The sequence below is a fragment of the Syngnathus floridae genome, chromosome 13, assembly GCF_059516105.1.
Source record: "Syngnathus floridae isolate MCC-2025c chromosome 13, RoL_Sflo_1.0, whole genome shotgun sequence".
In the NCBI taxonomy this organism is placed as follows: Eukaryota; Metazoa; Chordata; class Actinopteri; order Syngnathiformes; family Syngnathidae; genus Syngnathus; species Syngnathus floridae.
Genome location: NC_142425.1, coordinates 10842862 through 10857342, shown reverse-complemented (window position 1 = coordinate 10857342; position 14481 = coordinate 10842862). Strand labels below are relative to the sequence as shown.

The following is a 14481-nucleotide window of genomic DNA, read 5'->3' as shown; positions in this document are numbered from 1 at the left end:
CATGGTGACATGACAAGCTGCTCGACAATGGCATCCAAAACTCTTTCCCATACCGGGAGTCGAACCCGGGCCGCCTGGGTGAAAACCAGGAATCCTAACCGCTAGACCATATGGGAGTTGTGCATTGATCCCGATAAATTCTCTAGACAGACTGATTTGTATAATATTTTGAAGCGCACATACAGGAACAATTTGAAAAACTGGTTCAAATGACGACTCAAAAATACTGCTAGATAAATATATTTATAGATGCATAGAGTATATGTTACATTTCAGAGTAATTATGCATTAATACAGCTTTTTGTTGAACATTGAAAAGCAGATTTAAGATGAATTGCATTGCTGCCAAGTGCCAAAATCATAACAAAGCAAGATATGAACGTGAAACTATGGTTAATGTAAAACCAAACCAAATGATTTCTACTTCCGTCTGAAAAGCAGCACAACGAGGGCGTCTGTTAAAGTTCATAGATGTGGAAGGCGCCGTTGGCGTGCTGGCCAGTGAAGTGGATGCTCACCTTGCTACGGTCGACCATCTTGAGCTTATGAAAGAAGAAGACTTCGGACTTTCTGGTTTTGGTCTGAATGATAATCTCATTCCCTTCATACGTCTGCTTGAGGTCCACCGACTCCTTTTCTTTGACCTCAGAGAAAGCCAGCCAGCCGTAGATCAAGTAGGTGGCCGCTCGGGTCACGGTGAAGATGTGGTGTTCTTGTCCATCACTCTCTAAGGAGGAAAATATTAGAAAAAACATGTGTCAGCATCTGCTGGATGCTCAAAATAGAAACAGAAGGCTCACCTTGGACTGAACATGTCATGTTAATTTTGACTCTGTTGCTTGCTCCTCTGGCATCCTGCAGAAAGACATTGGCAAAAGTTCTTTCTATTAATTAGCTTACAATGCAGTAATCAATTATCGATTAGATCAAGGACGAGCAGATTCGCCAACAGTTTTTACCCTACAGCGGTAGTCATATTAAATGCCGCTCAAAAAAAAAAAAAAAAAATCATGTTTGTGTATGTTCTTCTGTGTGGGTTTTTGGCTTGTATTTTTTAACTTATTTTTATTTATTTTTATTTTTTTGCACTGATGTGTGACAATGACAATAAAGATCTATTCTATTCTTTCCCATTAAATCAAATCTCATCTTAATCCTGACCTGATCCCAACCCTGAACCAAAACCCAATCTTAATCTGCAAGAGTTTTATTCCAAATAGGCTGGTCTGCAAATATAAGTATGCACAATGAACTAGTAAGAAACAAGTTAGCAGTGAGTGCACAAAGTGTCTCACCTGGATGCGTGGGTACAAGTGGATGACTAGTAGGGCAGCCACTAGTAGCAGCGTTCCAATCAAGACCGCCGCGAGTCTGATGCACGCGCTCTGCTTGCTTGCACCCGGCCTGATGTCTGCCGTCTCGCCCAACATGCCGAACTCTTCCTGCGGCATAGCTTCTACCTGATGATCTTCCATTGGCACTTATCTCGCCACTCTTGCAGATCGCATGCTTTTATAAGGGTGTGACGATAAGTCGCCCACACTTGGCGAGACATGTCACATGGTCACATGGTACCGGCATCAGCAATTTCCCCTCTGGGCAATAAAGAGGGAATACCTGCGTCTAAAAAAAGACATCAACCACAAGAGATTTAATTTGATTAATGATGGAAATCTCCTCTCAGATCACGTGTAATATAGCACTTTATGATCACTGCATTTGTGCCACTGGCAATTTTCCTGCCATGAGAAAACAAATAAATTGAAATAAAACTTAATAGAAAAGTTGGCCAGAATGTTCAAACTTGTCACTCTGGGCTTGCATGCAACATGCGTGCGCAGCCTGACTGAAATAAAAACAAGCGAGGATTTCATCATGCGAGTGAAATTCTCGCTTTTTTATTTTCTGCACTGCGTTTAAGTGTTCATGAGAGCACAATAGTCCGGAGAAACTTCGTCCGTTCCGTTTATCTTTTCTTTATGGATGTTATGATCCCGCCCCCACCACCTACTTTCTTCCGATCTTGCGTCACCACCCACATTACCTGTTCACCAAGATTACGATGGGGTTTCGACACTTTTACACTGCGTTATCAACTTTCTAAGTCGGATTAGTAAACACAATCCATATTGTAATTTGAAACACATTGCAGTGCAATACTTTCGCCACAAATGCAAATGATCGGCACACCTCCCTGCAAGGCGAAACTCAGGGGAAAGGGAATCTGGCTTGCATTCAGACAAGAAACAAGGCAGCTAAAAAAATATAATATACATTATTGTTTGTAACCTATTGATTGCAACGTATCAATGCTTGTTTTGCTAACATTCAGCAAGTGGCAGACTTTGAGGTGGCCTTGAAGTCAAAATCATAACATGATGTTAATGTGTTTGGGGTTTTCTACACTCATTTTTATATACTACATCATTGCCGAAAGTATGTAATAAATTGTGGTATTAAATTTGAGGATAGCGTTAACAGATCTTATAATATAGTGATGTTCTAAATAGCTAAAAACATTTGAGTGTCACAAGATTTAGTGGAGAGGTTTGGGTTTGTTACCTGTCTCGAAACAGAAAAATATTCTTAGTGCAACGGTGAGAACTTTGATTTTTCCCAGACTTGAGCAGAGGGGAAAAAAACAGTACATGTTCCTGCAGGTTCACAGGTTACAAGACTTTCAAAACAACTTAGAAGCAGACAATGTAATAATTATTTGGTGCAGCCTAATTATGTTATAAATCAACAAAAAGGTTATGCCTGAAACATTTTACTTATGAAACTTCCTGGAGAGATTGGACATGTGCCATGGAAAAAGCCATTGCAGTGCAGGTCACCACTCAGGTAGCTTGAGGAGTTTTTGTGCAAACCATTGTTGGGTATTGCACGTGAAGGAATGACGCAAGTTTGACAGACGAAAGCATAATTTCACTGCTAATCAGCTGTAAATGTTTAACAAACTTGTCTGCTGATGAAACCAGAGAGAGAGTCCCTGAAGAGATAAAAAAATAATTCAAAGTTTCACACAAGCAGCTTCCCCAAAAACAGATACTGATGAGTTTTCTTTCGAAGGGACAAAATCAATTATTGGTAAAAAGAAGTTACATAACTTGGCTAAGATAGTTAGGCACATTAGCTTGCTTCAATTTAAAAGACCCTAAAAAAATGGGTGTGTGCTAACTGTGTATTAACACATCTAGATGGAAGTTAGCCATATTATAAATCAGTGGAGGTGAACATACAAGCTAATCCGTTCTTCCAAAAAGTCTTGATTGACGGGAAAAGACCTGCCTGATCATGTTTGAAGATAGTTCACTCAGAGTTTGTTTGATCTGTATTTCTAACGTCTAGTAATTTTCCACAGAAGCTCGTGGGGAAAAATAATCAAGAGTGTCCAAAAAAAAAAGAAAAAAAAACACCCAGTCAAATGAATGTTTTGTTTAATATTGAAGATGGCGCCCCGCCCGCCCGCCCCCTCCCTCCCCTGTTCAAGTCTGTAATGTCAGTAGCTTAACGGCACAGTATGGCAACTTTGCTCCCTCGCACACGTACGCACACACACGCATTCATACACACAATCGTGTAACGCTGTATTATGATAATTAACACATGAAGTATATCTATGGTACTTCATTTAAATATGTACACTTGGCTTTTTGTCACCTCTCTGACGGCGCGCTTCCTCCTTCCATCGAGCTTCTTAAGAAGTACCTCACGTCCATGAGGAGGAAAAACAAGAGGTGAGTTCCCCCTGTAAAAAGTCAGCTTTTTTTTTTTTTTTTAAATCACGGGTGCGGCAAGTTCATGCGGTCCTCCACCAAGGTGTTGTCGAGGCCGTGGGCCTCGATGCACTGCTTGACGGTTGCCGTCACGCCGGCTAAGCGGCGGTCCAGAGCGGCCAGGTGCGGCTCGGCCAGGACGGGCCGGATGGGGTCGAAGGCCAGTGCCTGCCGCATGGCTGCGCTCAAGGCGCCGCCCCGCAGCAGGTTGAGCCGGTTCCAGGTGGACACGCGGATCCTAGCCAAAATCATGGAGGTCGATTTATATATTTTTACGTGAAGAGTGAGAGTTGAAAGATGTACTCACATGCAGCACTGGTAAAGCGGCGCCAGGATGCTGCGCTCGTCCAGGGCGGCATTGCCAAAGCTGAAAAGACAAACCAGGAGGAATATTAGTGTGCACTTGTTGGAATTAAACCTCTATTTAGTTGAAATCTAGTGCTCATAAAATGTAAGATTTTTCCAAAACCTCTTAGCGTTGTCCAGCAGGATGAGCATGCTCGCGCCGCCGTCGTCCTGGAAACTCTCGTAGTGATGCCGGTCGGCGTTCCCGATCAGATAATCAAAGATGGCCGTGTCAATGACATCCAGCAGGCGTGGCCCCGCGTCGTACGGCGCCATCTTCTTCACCGCTGAGCAATAGCTCTCGTCGTACTCCCACCTGAGAACAAATGTTACGATTATAATGAGAATGGCACATTAAGAGTATATCTGTCACCTGGCGAGCTTGCCCTCCCGGTACGTTCGACCCCAGGGGTGTCGGTGCTTCTGTAGCGGCCAGACGTCGGGCAGCCATAGCGTCAAAGACCCCTCCATGATGTCGCCCTGGCCGCACGCCGGCTCGCTTTCCCGGCAGTAGTAGCACTTCCCGTAGAAGCACGTGTTGTTGCCCTGAGTCAGGAAGGTGCCGAGCAGCTGCTCGCTGGCAACCGGCTTGATCTCCACGCGCAGGTTCACGTGCCTTCCCACCACTAGGGGCGCTCTTCGAAAGCCCAGGATCCTACGGTAGGATGAGGTGATGTGAGCATGTTGGTTGGCATGACAATGAGTTTAGGTGACGCACCTGTCCAGGTGAAAAGCCGCCACCTCGGCGTTGTGTCGATCGTAACCGGCATACGGCTCCCCTTCGACCACGTAGTCGCGATTGTATCTGTCAGACAGCGACAACAAAACAGCTGTGTGGTACCAATAAGCCAAATACAAAAGACAAATGATCTTAAGCATAGAAATAAAAGTTCTAAAAGACCTCTTGGGTTTGAAGACCACCTTCTGACCCCCGTCCAGCACCAGCAAGGCCTTGAGCTGGGTGCCCTTGTAGCCCACGTCAGCGCGCTCAATTCGGGCTTGGCTGAGGGCGCTCAGCACGGCGGCCAGCTCGGGCGCCTCCTCGGGGTACACCTCTCTGGGACCCACCCACTGGCTTGCGATCTCCCACGGGGACTGCAGGGTGTGGGCCAGGCGGGCGCCCCGCGCCAGTGACAGGCTGGCCTCCATCTAATGGACAAACATCACTTTGTAAACAAGGAACGGGTCGCCGGGCGAGTGAGGGACTGAGAGAGCGACCTTGCGGAAGGCCCTGAGGTCTCGCCTGCTGGCCGCCGAGCCCTCGCCGCCATCCAGCAGGAAGATCTTGGCCAGGCCCAGCAGGAGGAGCACGGCACACAGCAGAACTATGCGCTGCTTCAGCTTCATGGCCGCCTCGCCTCGTTCACAGCCTCAGCCTTGCCGCGCCACCCCCCCGCCGGCAAAATGGCGGCCGCCTAAGAGGGAAAAATTCAGACCGGTCACACCATTGATTTTCTTTTGCGCCCCGAGACATCCGCTGCTGAGTACCACAGATTGACGCCATGCCCTAATTAAAACAACCATTCCGCTGCCAGTTGATGGTGTCAGCTTGACTGTTGCAAATATTGATCTAGAAAGAGAATGAGGGATTCCAAAACAATTATAAAAATAATAAAAATCACAATTATTTTGATTGAGATGGAAATGACAATAAAAATGATTATTCACTGATTTCAAAAACTTATTTTTCAACTACAATAGCCTTGCTTTAACATTTATAATTTGTTAAGGTCTTTTGTACTAGTAGTTTGTCACTTTTGGTGTCACGAGTACCCTGTGAGTGACCCTATTACTGTGCAGAAATGTCATAGTAGTCTAAAATGGAGTTGCCAACGGCGTACAAGTATTATTTCTGACAAAATTCCATTATTGTCTTCCCAGGTAGAACAAATCTTGCAGGTCGCAAATGTCAACTCCTGCACAGCTCTCCCTCACTAATAACATGACAGCTCTACTAGTATGCTAAGCTGTTACAGTTTAGGAAAAAAAACAATGAATATTCAAACGTCTTTCATTTTATTTAAACATATTAAGATGAACCAATGAGTAAGCCACGCAGGCAAGTTCACCTCTTCCTCCTCCTCGTCCAGAAAACAATCGCTCTTTCATAACGTCAATGCTGTTTCTATGCATGAGAATAGCCATATTGGTTTTCAAATCAAAGTGAAAAATAGTTGTTTATATGTTAAGCAGCTGTTCAGTTTAACGTTAATCTTATTTTGGCCAACCTGTGTTGCTATTCTGTATGCACCTGGCTGTGGAAGCTAAAGCTAAGCTAGTTAGCGAGCTAACGTCATCGTTCGTTTTCTCACCTCGCGGCCATACGCGATCCACCTTTATAGGGGACGAACTGAGTAATTAGTGATGTTAAATGAACTATTCCCCCTCCTAGAGAAGCCGTGTCGGTCAGTCAATCCCGCGCGGTAGCCCTATTTGGTGGTTCCGGTCTGCTCCTACGGATCCTGTCGGTTCGGTGACGCTCCGTGCCGTTTACTTCTGAAACATTTGCTGCTGTGCTCCTAACTTCCTTCAGGGGGCACTGTCGTACTGTGAGGCATTCTACACGGTGCGTTTAAAAAAGTCGGATTTTACAGAGAAGTCAAATTTTATGAAAAGCCGTGTTGACTGCACTGCATCACATTTATTATTATTACAGTAATTTGCACTGATTTAAAGCACGGCATCTCCCTTTTTTATATTTAAATTTCTATAACAATATTTTATTCTGGAAAAATAATTAAAGTAAAGCATATTTGACAGTGATGAGAAAAGCTGCAGGCGGATGTGTGGAGTAAAAAATAGGGCAGAGTGTTTATTAGTTCTCAGTGTTCACAATGGTAAGCGCATCACTCAGCATGAGGTCATAGCGCTCACACACACACGCACACACACACACGGGGGGGGGCATGTACACATTGGCGTTGCCACCTTGACATGTTGTGGACGGCAAACTCTCGCTCAGAAGGCAGGATTCATTCACAGCATGGAAACACATTGACCACATCATGTATTGAAACATCAACTCATGGAGTGTGGAGGGGGGTCAGAGGGCAGGGGTCCACTTTAAACGGAAAAGGGAATTTTCAAGTGAGCAACTTGCCAGTTTGCCCCGACCGCTCACGTGAACAGTCTGACTTGTGATTGGCGAGTTGACTAAATGAAAGACGTGACCAAAAACTGTACATAAACGGTAAACAAAACAAAAAAATTCACAATAAACGCTTTTGGTAATTTGAAAATTCCTAGTATGATTCAAATATTTGTAACCACCCAAACTATCCATCCCAACCATAACTTGTGCATTCTTTCTCAACCTTCAAACATTAGTCAGTTAGTCCCTAAGCACAACCGCAATGCATTTGATTTTTTATTTTTTTTTCCACGTCTGTCCATTCACAGGTGCTCAAAATGGCAGCCTGTCCGCAATCTATTTTTGTTCTCATTAGGGTCGCAAATGCAGTGTGGTGATATCTCAAAGGACTACAAAGATTATTGAATCGCATGCATTCACAGCCTTTTTTTTTTTTGTGGTTTTCCCAAACAACCAAAGAAGCTCTCCCAGGGGGCCGCCATTTTTTCTCTTGGCCTTCAAGTCACGACGCAGATGATTGTTTCACAGCTGCTAGTGGCTCAAGTTAGGACCTTTAAAAATATATATTTGGATATACATCTATATATACTGTATATGTACGTACAGGTGTGCAGGATACTGCCGAGCCTGGCTTTGGTTTCCCACAGTATCGTCCGACTTGTTTGATCAAGTCTGCTGATTTTGTTTGGGCCTGATAAACTCAGCTGGCGACTTTTTCTTGGGTTTGCTTGTTGGGTCTGTGAAGTGCATTAGTGGGAGCTCACCATGGTTAGATGATGTAAACGCACGCAATGTAAACAGCCGCTTTCCAAAGAACTCGACACCCACACGCGCCCCGGCTCCCGTGTTGATTAACATTGGCAAAGTGCAGATGCAAACGCTACAACTGGGAGGTGGGGGTGTGAGAATAAAACGCGCCTAAAAGAGGAAAAGTGGATTTAGATTGGTGCCATCGGAGTTGCAATTGAATTTAGGTGTTTCAATATTCTGTTTTTAATCTTTGGATGTAGATAAATTCAAACCCCCCCCCAAAAAAATATGTAAAGAAATGTTTGGTGAAAAAATATTCCTCAAATTAAATGTAAAAAAAAAAAAGACATCTCCATTCAATGAAAATGTTTACGTTGTGATTTTTGTTTATTTTTTTAAACATTTTGGAGATTTAAAGTATTAAATGTCCTGGAGAATTCATTTCTTATTCATTCATTTCAGAATTCATACTATTTATAATATATATTTGAAGACATTTTTATCCTCACAGACTGTTGATTTTCCTTTGCTTGTTAAATGTGATATCATTTACAATACATTCATTAAAAATGCAACATTTCCAAAAACATTCAATTTAGAACTGAATATTTTAAAATCATTTTTATGTGGATTTTTTACACTGAATTTCTGAGACGCTGGTTTTAAATTTTTTCAAGATAAATGTTAAATTATTTCATTTTTTTTACCATGTTGAACTCATCCTCCAAAAAAAAAAAAAATTAATACTACTTTATAAATTCAAATGTAAACTCTGATGGCACCGATGTCTTTCCATAATAACAAAAAGTGTAACAGTTTCAAATTCAATGTAACAGACACACAATGTGCAATCAATTGACTGTGTGGTAATACTGTGTCAACTGCACCGACTCTCCCAAAAAAGAAGAAAAAACATAACACTACTTATTTTTCTGTTAAAAAAAAAAAAAATACAAACAACATTCTGCGCACCTCCATGTCGCTTTAAAGTCCACATCACAGACTATCTGCTTCACAGTCTGCTTGTTGTTCATCTGCCAACCCAAAGCTGTTCAAAAGGAGGAAGCATCCAAGCGACGTGTTAGCTTAGATTCTGGGAATATCGTACCTGTGCGGGATGACATAAGCACCTCCCTGCAAACACATTTTTATGTACAAAACACTTGACACAAACAAAAGAGAGCACGTTACGAAGCGAACCAATTAGGGGGAGCCCTTAGGTTTGATCCGAGTTTCCCTCGAAACTGTGGGCCCTGAAATGTTTTGGAATGGCCCCGAAAGGAATCCTCTCAATGTCTCCTCGTCGTCTGAGCGAGACGAGAAAAGGGGACGCCGGTAAAAAGAAAACGATACAACGGAAGGGAATCGAATAAAAACAAAAAGGAGGGGAGGATGAGCTCCGTCTGATTGGTGAGCAAGAGTTCAATCACCTGCTCAGACGTGCGAGCAGTGGTGCGCTTCCTTGTTCAGTAGTCGAGTCCACACGCACGGCTTGTCTCTTAAGGCAGTGGTGGCAGGTGAGGCTGCAGCGAGGTCAGCAGGGGGGTGGGGGGGGCTTTCCCGGGCAGTGAAAGCTCCAAGTGGTGCGTCGAAAAACTCCGCCGCCTCCTCGTCGGGCCGCTCACTCGAATGACATCAGATTGGCCGGCGCCTGGAGAAGTGAAAATTTGGATGGTTGGGAGTTAAGTTGAAGTAGCGGAAAGCTCAAGTGTGACTTTGAGGTAGTACGTAAACGGGACCTGTTGTCTGTTGCTCTGACACGCTGCACTCAGATGTTTGAACCATAGCAAGGCGTTCATCCGGTTGCCCGCTTGGTACTTGTAGGTGTTGCCTGGGCAACCGAGAGACATAAAAAAATTGCATTTTAAAATTCCAACCTGGCCCTGAATGCAACATTTGCCCTCCTCGACTTGAGATGATGTTCGCGTGACTCACCGTGCTCCGAGTCGGTCAGCATGAAGACATCTGGATGCTCGGGATCGTCCGCCATCATGGCCATCAGACCCACCACGCAGACGCTCTTGCTGGACTTTGACTTGAACTGTCAGGATGACACCCGGAAACAATGTTACCTTTCACGTGCGTGTGTCCTCCACAAGGTTTTGATTAGCGAAGCGCAGGACGGGGGTGATGTCATTGTTCTCATTAGTCAATGAGTGCTACCATCTGTCGGCGCACGCACACACGGCTCCTGCATCGTTTCGCTTCACACCGTCGCCAATGTGATCGAAATCGAAGAAGGAGCTTTGTGCGAGCAATCCCCCCCGTCATAATCTTTTTCCTTGTCATGCATGGATTGCTCACATTAAAAAAAAAAAAAAATTGGTTATGATTATAAAAATCATTGTGTGTGTTCAAAACGATCGGTATCTTTTGATTCAATCAAATTTCTCTTCCAAAAGCATCGCTGAGGATAATCTTTCACAGATCTATAGAATAATTTTCAATAGAAGGCCAGTCAAAACAAATTCATCGTCTGCCGCACACCAAGTGGAATGACATCATTGTGTACCACGAGAGTAAATAATGGCTATCAGATGTCTTGGGAAATCAATGATGTTTGTGGGGGTCATATGGTACACTGCATTGTGCTGCGTGTTAAAACATTTAATAGGTTTCACCTGCGCCAACAAACAAGCGTTGGAAAATTTTGCAGTCTCTCATCGGCACGAACACGCTCGCAAAGTGGCCGCGTTGTGTCTCTTACATGTTTTCTCTCTGTTGCCTTCAGGGACTTGACAGGATAGTAGTAAAGTTGGGTACTGCAAAGAGCCACCCAGTATTTGGTCCAGGATGCCACCTGCAAGCACACAAAAATTATGTCAAATGCAAATACATAACGAACTTTAAAACTCAGGTGAACAAAGTCACCTAGCTCAATGCTAACATATACTGCAAAACGCCATCGACGGCGAACAGAAATTAGCATATGTTCTCGATGAACTCCATCATAGTGGTGATTTGCAGCAAACATTTCCAAGTGGGGAGCGTCGGTTATTTGCGAATAACCTCAGTGACCACGCCAAGACGGAGGAGGGAAAAGACGTCATGCTAATTAATATTTCACTGTGCACTGGGCGGATTAACAATGAAGACTTTTGTTGCCTTGTCCACATCATTCATCAAGCATGCTACCGGGAGCCAGAATGTAAACACCCAGAGAGCTCCAGATTTGTCCGGATCATGTCAAAGCGCCTCACGTGCTACAAAAAAAAACAAAGTTGGAAAATCAAACGCCTGTGTTCTCACCGTTGGTTTCTTGCCTTCCTTGAGGATGGTTTTCCGCCTCAGCACCCCCTGCACCGTCACCGCTCCGGGGTACAGATGAACGGCCAGCTCCTCGGACTCTGCCGAACTACAAAAAGGGGGGGCGACATGAAACGGGATGTCACTTGAGAGGCGTACGGCAAACCTTACTTGCTGAACGGACGCAAATTTTCATTATTATGATTAATTCATTATCTCTAAATTTGGGGGTAAAAAAAGCTACCGGTACATAAACTCGATTTTCCCACTGAGATGAGTTGAAATGTAATTAGAAAATTAAATTAAATATTCTGATTTTGGCTTTAGGGTGGACAATGAATTAATTGGGGGTCTTATACGTGTGTGTGTGTGTTAGTAGATGGGTGTGTGAAACACATGCGAGAAGGAAAGCGAAAGATGATAGACCCAAAGGAGAGAAAAAAAATCACTTCCTCCACTCGATCTGATTTGTGCTGTCACCCCAACACACCAAAAGATGAGCCCAGCATTAAAAGACAATCACACACACACGCGCAGGTAGGTAGCCCAAAATGGCCGCCACCTGGGCAAGCGCGGAAAGGCGGGCACCAAGTGAGGACGAAAGCCGGCTTTGAGTTGAGGTGGGCTCGGTAATCTGGACGGGTGCGTATACCTGCTGGGCCTCAGGACTCCTCGGTAGGGGATGCGGGCCACGCGGGTCACTGGGCCCAGAGAGTGATAGAACCGAGTCCTGTTCAGAATAGGATAAGATAGGACAGGGTAGGCGGCACTGAACATTTGTTTTTGTGTTTTCCTTTTATAGTTCAAAGCGCCAATTTCATAATTGAGGAGTGTTGAGTCATGTTTGGAAGATGGTTTTGCAGTCCCAGCTGGGACGCCAATTTGGGACTGGTGTGATTTCAAGATATTGTCAAGTCTTAAAAGGGGATGAGGCGCGGCGGCCTTGGAAAAGCAGGATGTGTCGACATGTCATATCCAGGATGAAGATCATCTTGGCTGTAATGGGGGAAAAATAAAAAGGATGAGGACCTCCATACGGGTCTTACCTCTCGAAAGCCGGCCACGACACTTCCTCGCTGAGTTCCGAGCCGTCGCTGCTGCCTGAGTCGAGAGAGAGAGAAAATGCATTCCTGTAAAATACTGGTTGGAAAAATTAGGAGTGGAAAAAAAAAAAAAGGGATTTTTGTAAATAAGAAAAATCTGCAATTTTATGCTGCTCACCGAGCGAAATGCCGCTGGACAGCGTGGAGCTCTCGGCCTGGCCTCGGGTGGGACTGTTGCTCTCCATCACGCTGTCGTCCAGCAGGTGGCGCGAGCCGGCGTTGGGGAAGGTGGCGCTTTTAAACTCCACCGTATTCATCTTGTGGATGAAACTACGAGCCACAAATATGAGTACCGGCTGACCGAGCAGATGAGGAAAAAAAAAGTGTAAAGACCCACTTGTAGCCGAGACTGTGACACTTGCGGTGTCCGTAGGGCAGCAGGTTCCTCGGCGAGGGGGGCGTGGCCGGGACTTTGGCGCCCTCGGCTGTCACCGAACACTTGCGGCCGCATAGAGGGGACGCAGATGCCTCCTGGCCTGTGTGGGACGGAGAACCGTAAGTTGGAGGCACTCCAAAGTCAAAGTACTCCGACACTCACCAGCGAGATCCTCTTTGGAGGCATTAGCGCGCGGCGTGCTGGTGCCGGGCTCGATCCTCTGGGACAACCTGGACATTGGTGAAAATAAGTTTTGAGGACCCGGGGTGACTCTACATGCTTCCGACTTACTTGTAGTTGTCGTCCTCCACAAACTTCTGCAGCTCCTCGATGTACCTGACCGAGTTGAGATACTTTTGTATGTGAGGCAGCAGCGGGATATCTGAAATGAGACGTGGAGATGGTCAGGGGGCGGAGTTTAGATGAATACGGGAGCCAACTCACCGTAGGTACAAGATCTCTGCAGGTCCGATATGATTCTGAGAATGTTATTCATCAGGTTGGACCGCTGCTCATTCTCCAGGATGCTCCCCGTGGAGGGGTAGGCTGAGTCCACGTAGGTCAGGTCGGACAGGTACATCCCTGAGAGAGAAGAAGGAGTCTGGTTAAGCTTCATCGGGTTAAAGCCGAACGGGGACAAGCGCCATCTGTTGGCGGTGTAAGAAAAACACACATTTTTGGAGTTTCGCTCATTACAAAGCAAAGATAAATACACAAACAAGACAGGGAGCGCTAATGGAGTCACGAGCCAAGAGCAGTCAGCCAACTCGCTGTGTTGTTAAAAATCTTCTCAATTTTTCCTTCGCCTTGGACTCGCTGGTTTTGATTCTTCACCTCACATGACGTAAATATTAACACAAAGTCCCACAGGCCGGAAACGGCTACTTGCCATTCCCAGAGAGATTAATCAGATTTTTTTTCTTGGATACTTTGGTGAAAATAACTCGATGATTAAAAAAAAAATATGGATACAATTTTTTTTAGTGCATATTTCTTGGAAACAAAATTAGCTTGATTTCGGGGTGGATCCGTCTCATGCTAGCGAGTGACTGTCTGGATTATGTTACCATGGCAACCGGGGCGGGGTTTGAATATCGCTACGAGAGCAAAGGCATTGAAAACCAACGGCTTCAATCAAGATGGGTGAGCAAGACACAATATCCAAGCCAATAAATGTCAATTTTCCAGAATATTTCCCCTTTAAAAATAAAATTGAGAGCAGATGGAAGGCAACTCATCGCATATGTCAGCTGCACCTCAGCTTTGTTTCCTTCTAGGCTATCCACATTTAGTCTCCATAAGAGAATCAGTTGGATGAGGTGAAAGTGAAACACGAACGGAGGTGCGAGATCCCGCAGGTTCCACCAAACACGTCGACACTTTCTCCCTTTTTGTTGAAACGTGATTGCAAGTGGCAAAACATGCAGAAAGTATGAATGAGCTCATGGAATATCTGTGAAACAGAAAGGAAAAACGTTCCCGTCTGCGGTTTTGTTGTAAGTAGATGACTGTGTTGATAAGGGGGGAGAGGAGGCGGGGCCAGACGACACTAATCAGTCGCCCTGCGGTACCGCCGACTTTAATTTGGAATAACGAGCATGTACTCGTCGAAAAGTGGGCAAACAGGAGGCTGGAAGAGCTGCAATCAGGTAAATTGGAGTAATCGTACACCGATAATTGGGTCGAATTTGAAGGGTATTCCGCCGCTTCCAATCAAGAGCAGCAAAGGGCCGATTGTCGGATTATTTTACGTGACAAGATCCAACAACTGATTTAGGTTAAATTTAAAAA

General features: G+C 44.9%; 3 protein-coding genes and 1 non-coding gene across 7 annotated transcripts in view; all 4 read right to left on the bottom strand.

Annotated features, from left to right (window-relative positions):
* Positions 1-44: 44 nt before the first annotated feature.
* On the bottom strand, positions 45-116 carry trnae-uuc (transfer RNA glutamic acid (anticodon UUC)). The gene has a single exon. It is a non-coding gene; the product is annotated as a tRNA-Glu (tRNA).
* A 111-nt stretch (positions 117-227) lies between these two features.
* On the bottom strand, positions 228-1597 carry LOC148388703 (uncharacterized). The gene is made up of 3 exons (XM_088395034.1): positions 1296-1597; positions 801-855; positions 228-727 (listed from the first exon to the last, which is right to left on the bottom strand). Exons 1-3 carry the CDS (start codon positions 1473-1475, stop codon positions 459-461), a joined length of 504 nt encoding a protein of 167 aa, XP_088251160.1. The 5' UTR covers positions 1476-1597; the 3' UTR covers positions 228-458.
* Positions 1598-3480: 1883 nt separating this feature from the next.
* On the bottom strand, positions 3481-6651 carry fam20b (FAM20B glycosaminoglycan xylosylkinase). 2 transcript variants are annotated; one of them, XM_088394996.1, is made up of 9 exons: positions 6437-6651; positions 5613-5694; positions 5343-5539; positions 5026-5273; positions 4843-4929; positions 4498-4779; positions 4249-4440; positions 4087-4146; positions 3481-4017 (listed from the first exon to the last, which is right to left on the bottom strand). In XM_088394996.1, exons 3-9 carry the CDS (start codon positions 5469-5471, stop codon positions 3786-3788), a joined length of 1230 nt encoding a protein of 409 aa, XP_088251122.1. In that variant the 5' UTR covers positions 5472-5539; positions 5613-5694; positions 6437-6651; the 3' UTR covers positions 3481-3785. The 2 variants fall into 2 exon arrangements, with proteins under 2 accessions (XP_088251122.1, XP_088251121.1); XM_088394995.1 differs by lacking the exon at positions 5613-5694.
* A 258-nt stretch (positions 6652-6909) lies between these two features.
* Positions 6910-14481, bottom strand: part of ralgps2 (Ral GEF with PH domain and SH3 binding motif 2) — a 31496-nt gene continuing 23924 nt past the window's right edge. For 2 of the 3 annotated variants that reach the window (XM_088394991.1, XM_088394992.1), the window contains exons 10-21: positions 13135-13272; positions 12982-13072; positions 12853-12920; positions 12652-12790; positions 12433-12584; positions 12258-12312; positions 11864-11941; positions 11215-11320; positions 10673-10765; positions 9901-10006; positions 9705-9796; positions 6910-9616 (exon numbers count right to left, since the gene is read on the bottom strand). In XM_088394991.1, coding sequence (XP_088251117.1) covers positions 9587-9616; positions 9705-9796; positions 9901-10006; positions 10673-10765; positions 11215-11320; positions 11864-11941; positions 12258-12312; positions 12433-12584; positions 12652-12790; positions 12853-12920; positions 12982-13072; positions 13135-13272 — 1148 coding nt within the window. In that variant the 3' untranslated portion in view covers positions 6910-9586. The remainder of the gene's footprint in view (positions 9617-9704; positions 9797-9900; positions 10007-10672; positions 10766-11214; positions 11321-11863; positions 11942-12257; positions 12313-12432; positions 12585-12651; positions 12791-12852; positions 12921-12981; positions 13073-13134; positions 13273-14481) is intronic. The other variant, XM_088394993.1, reaches the window with a different exon arrangement.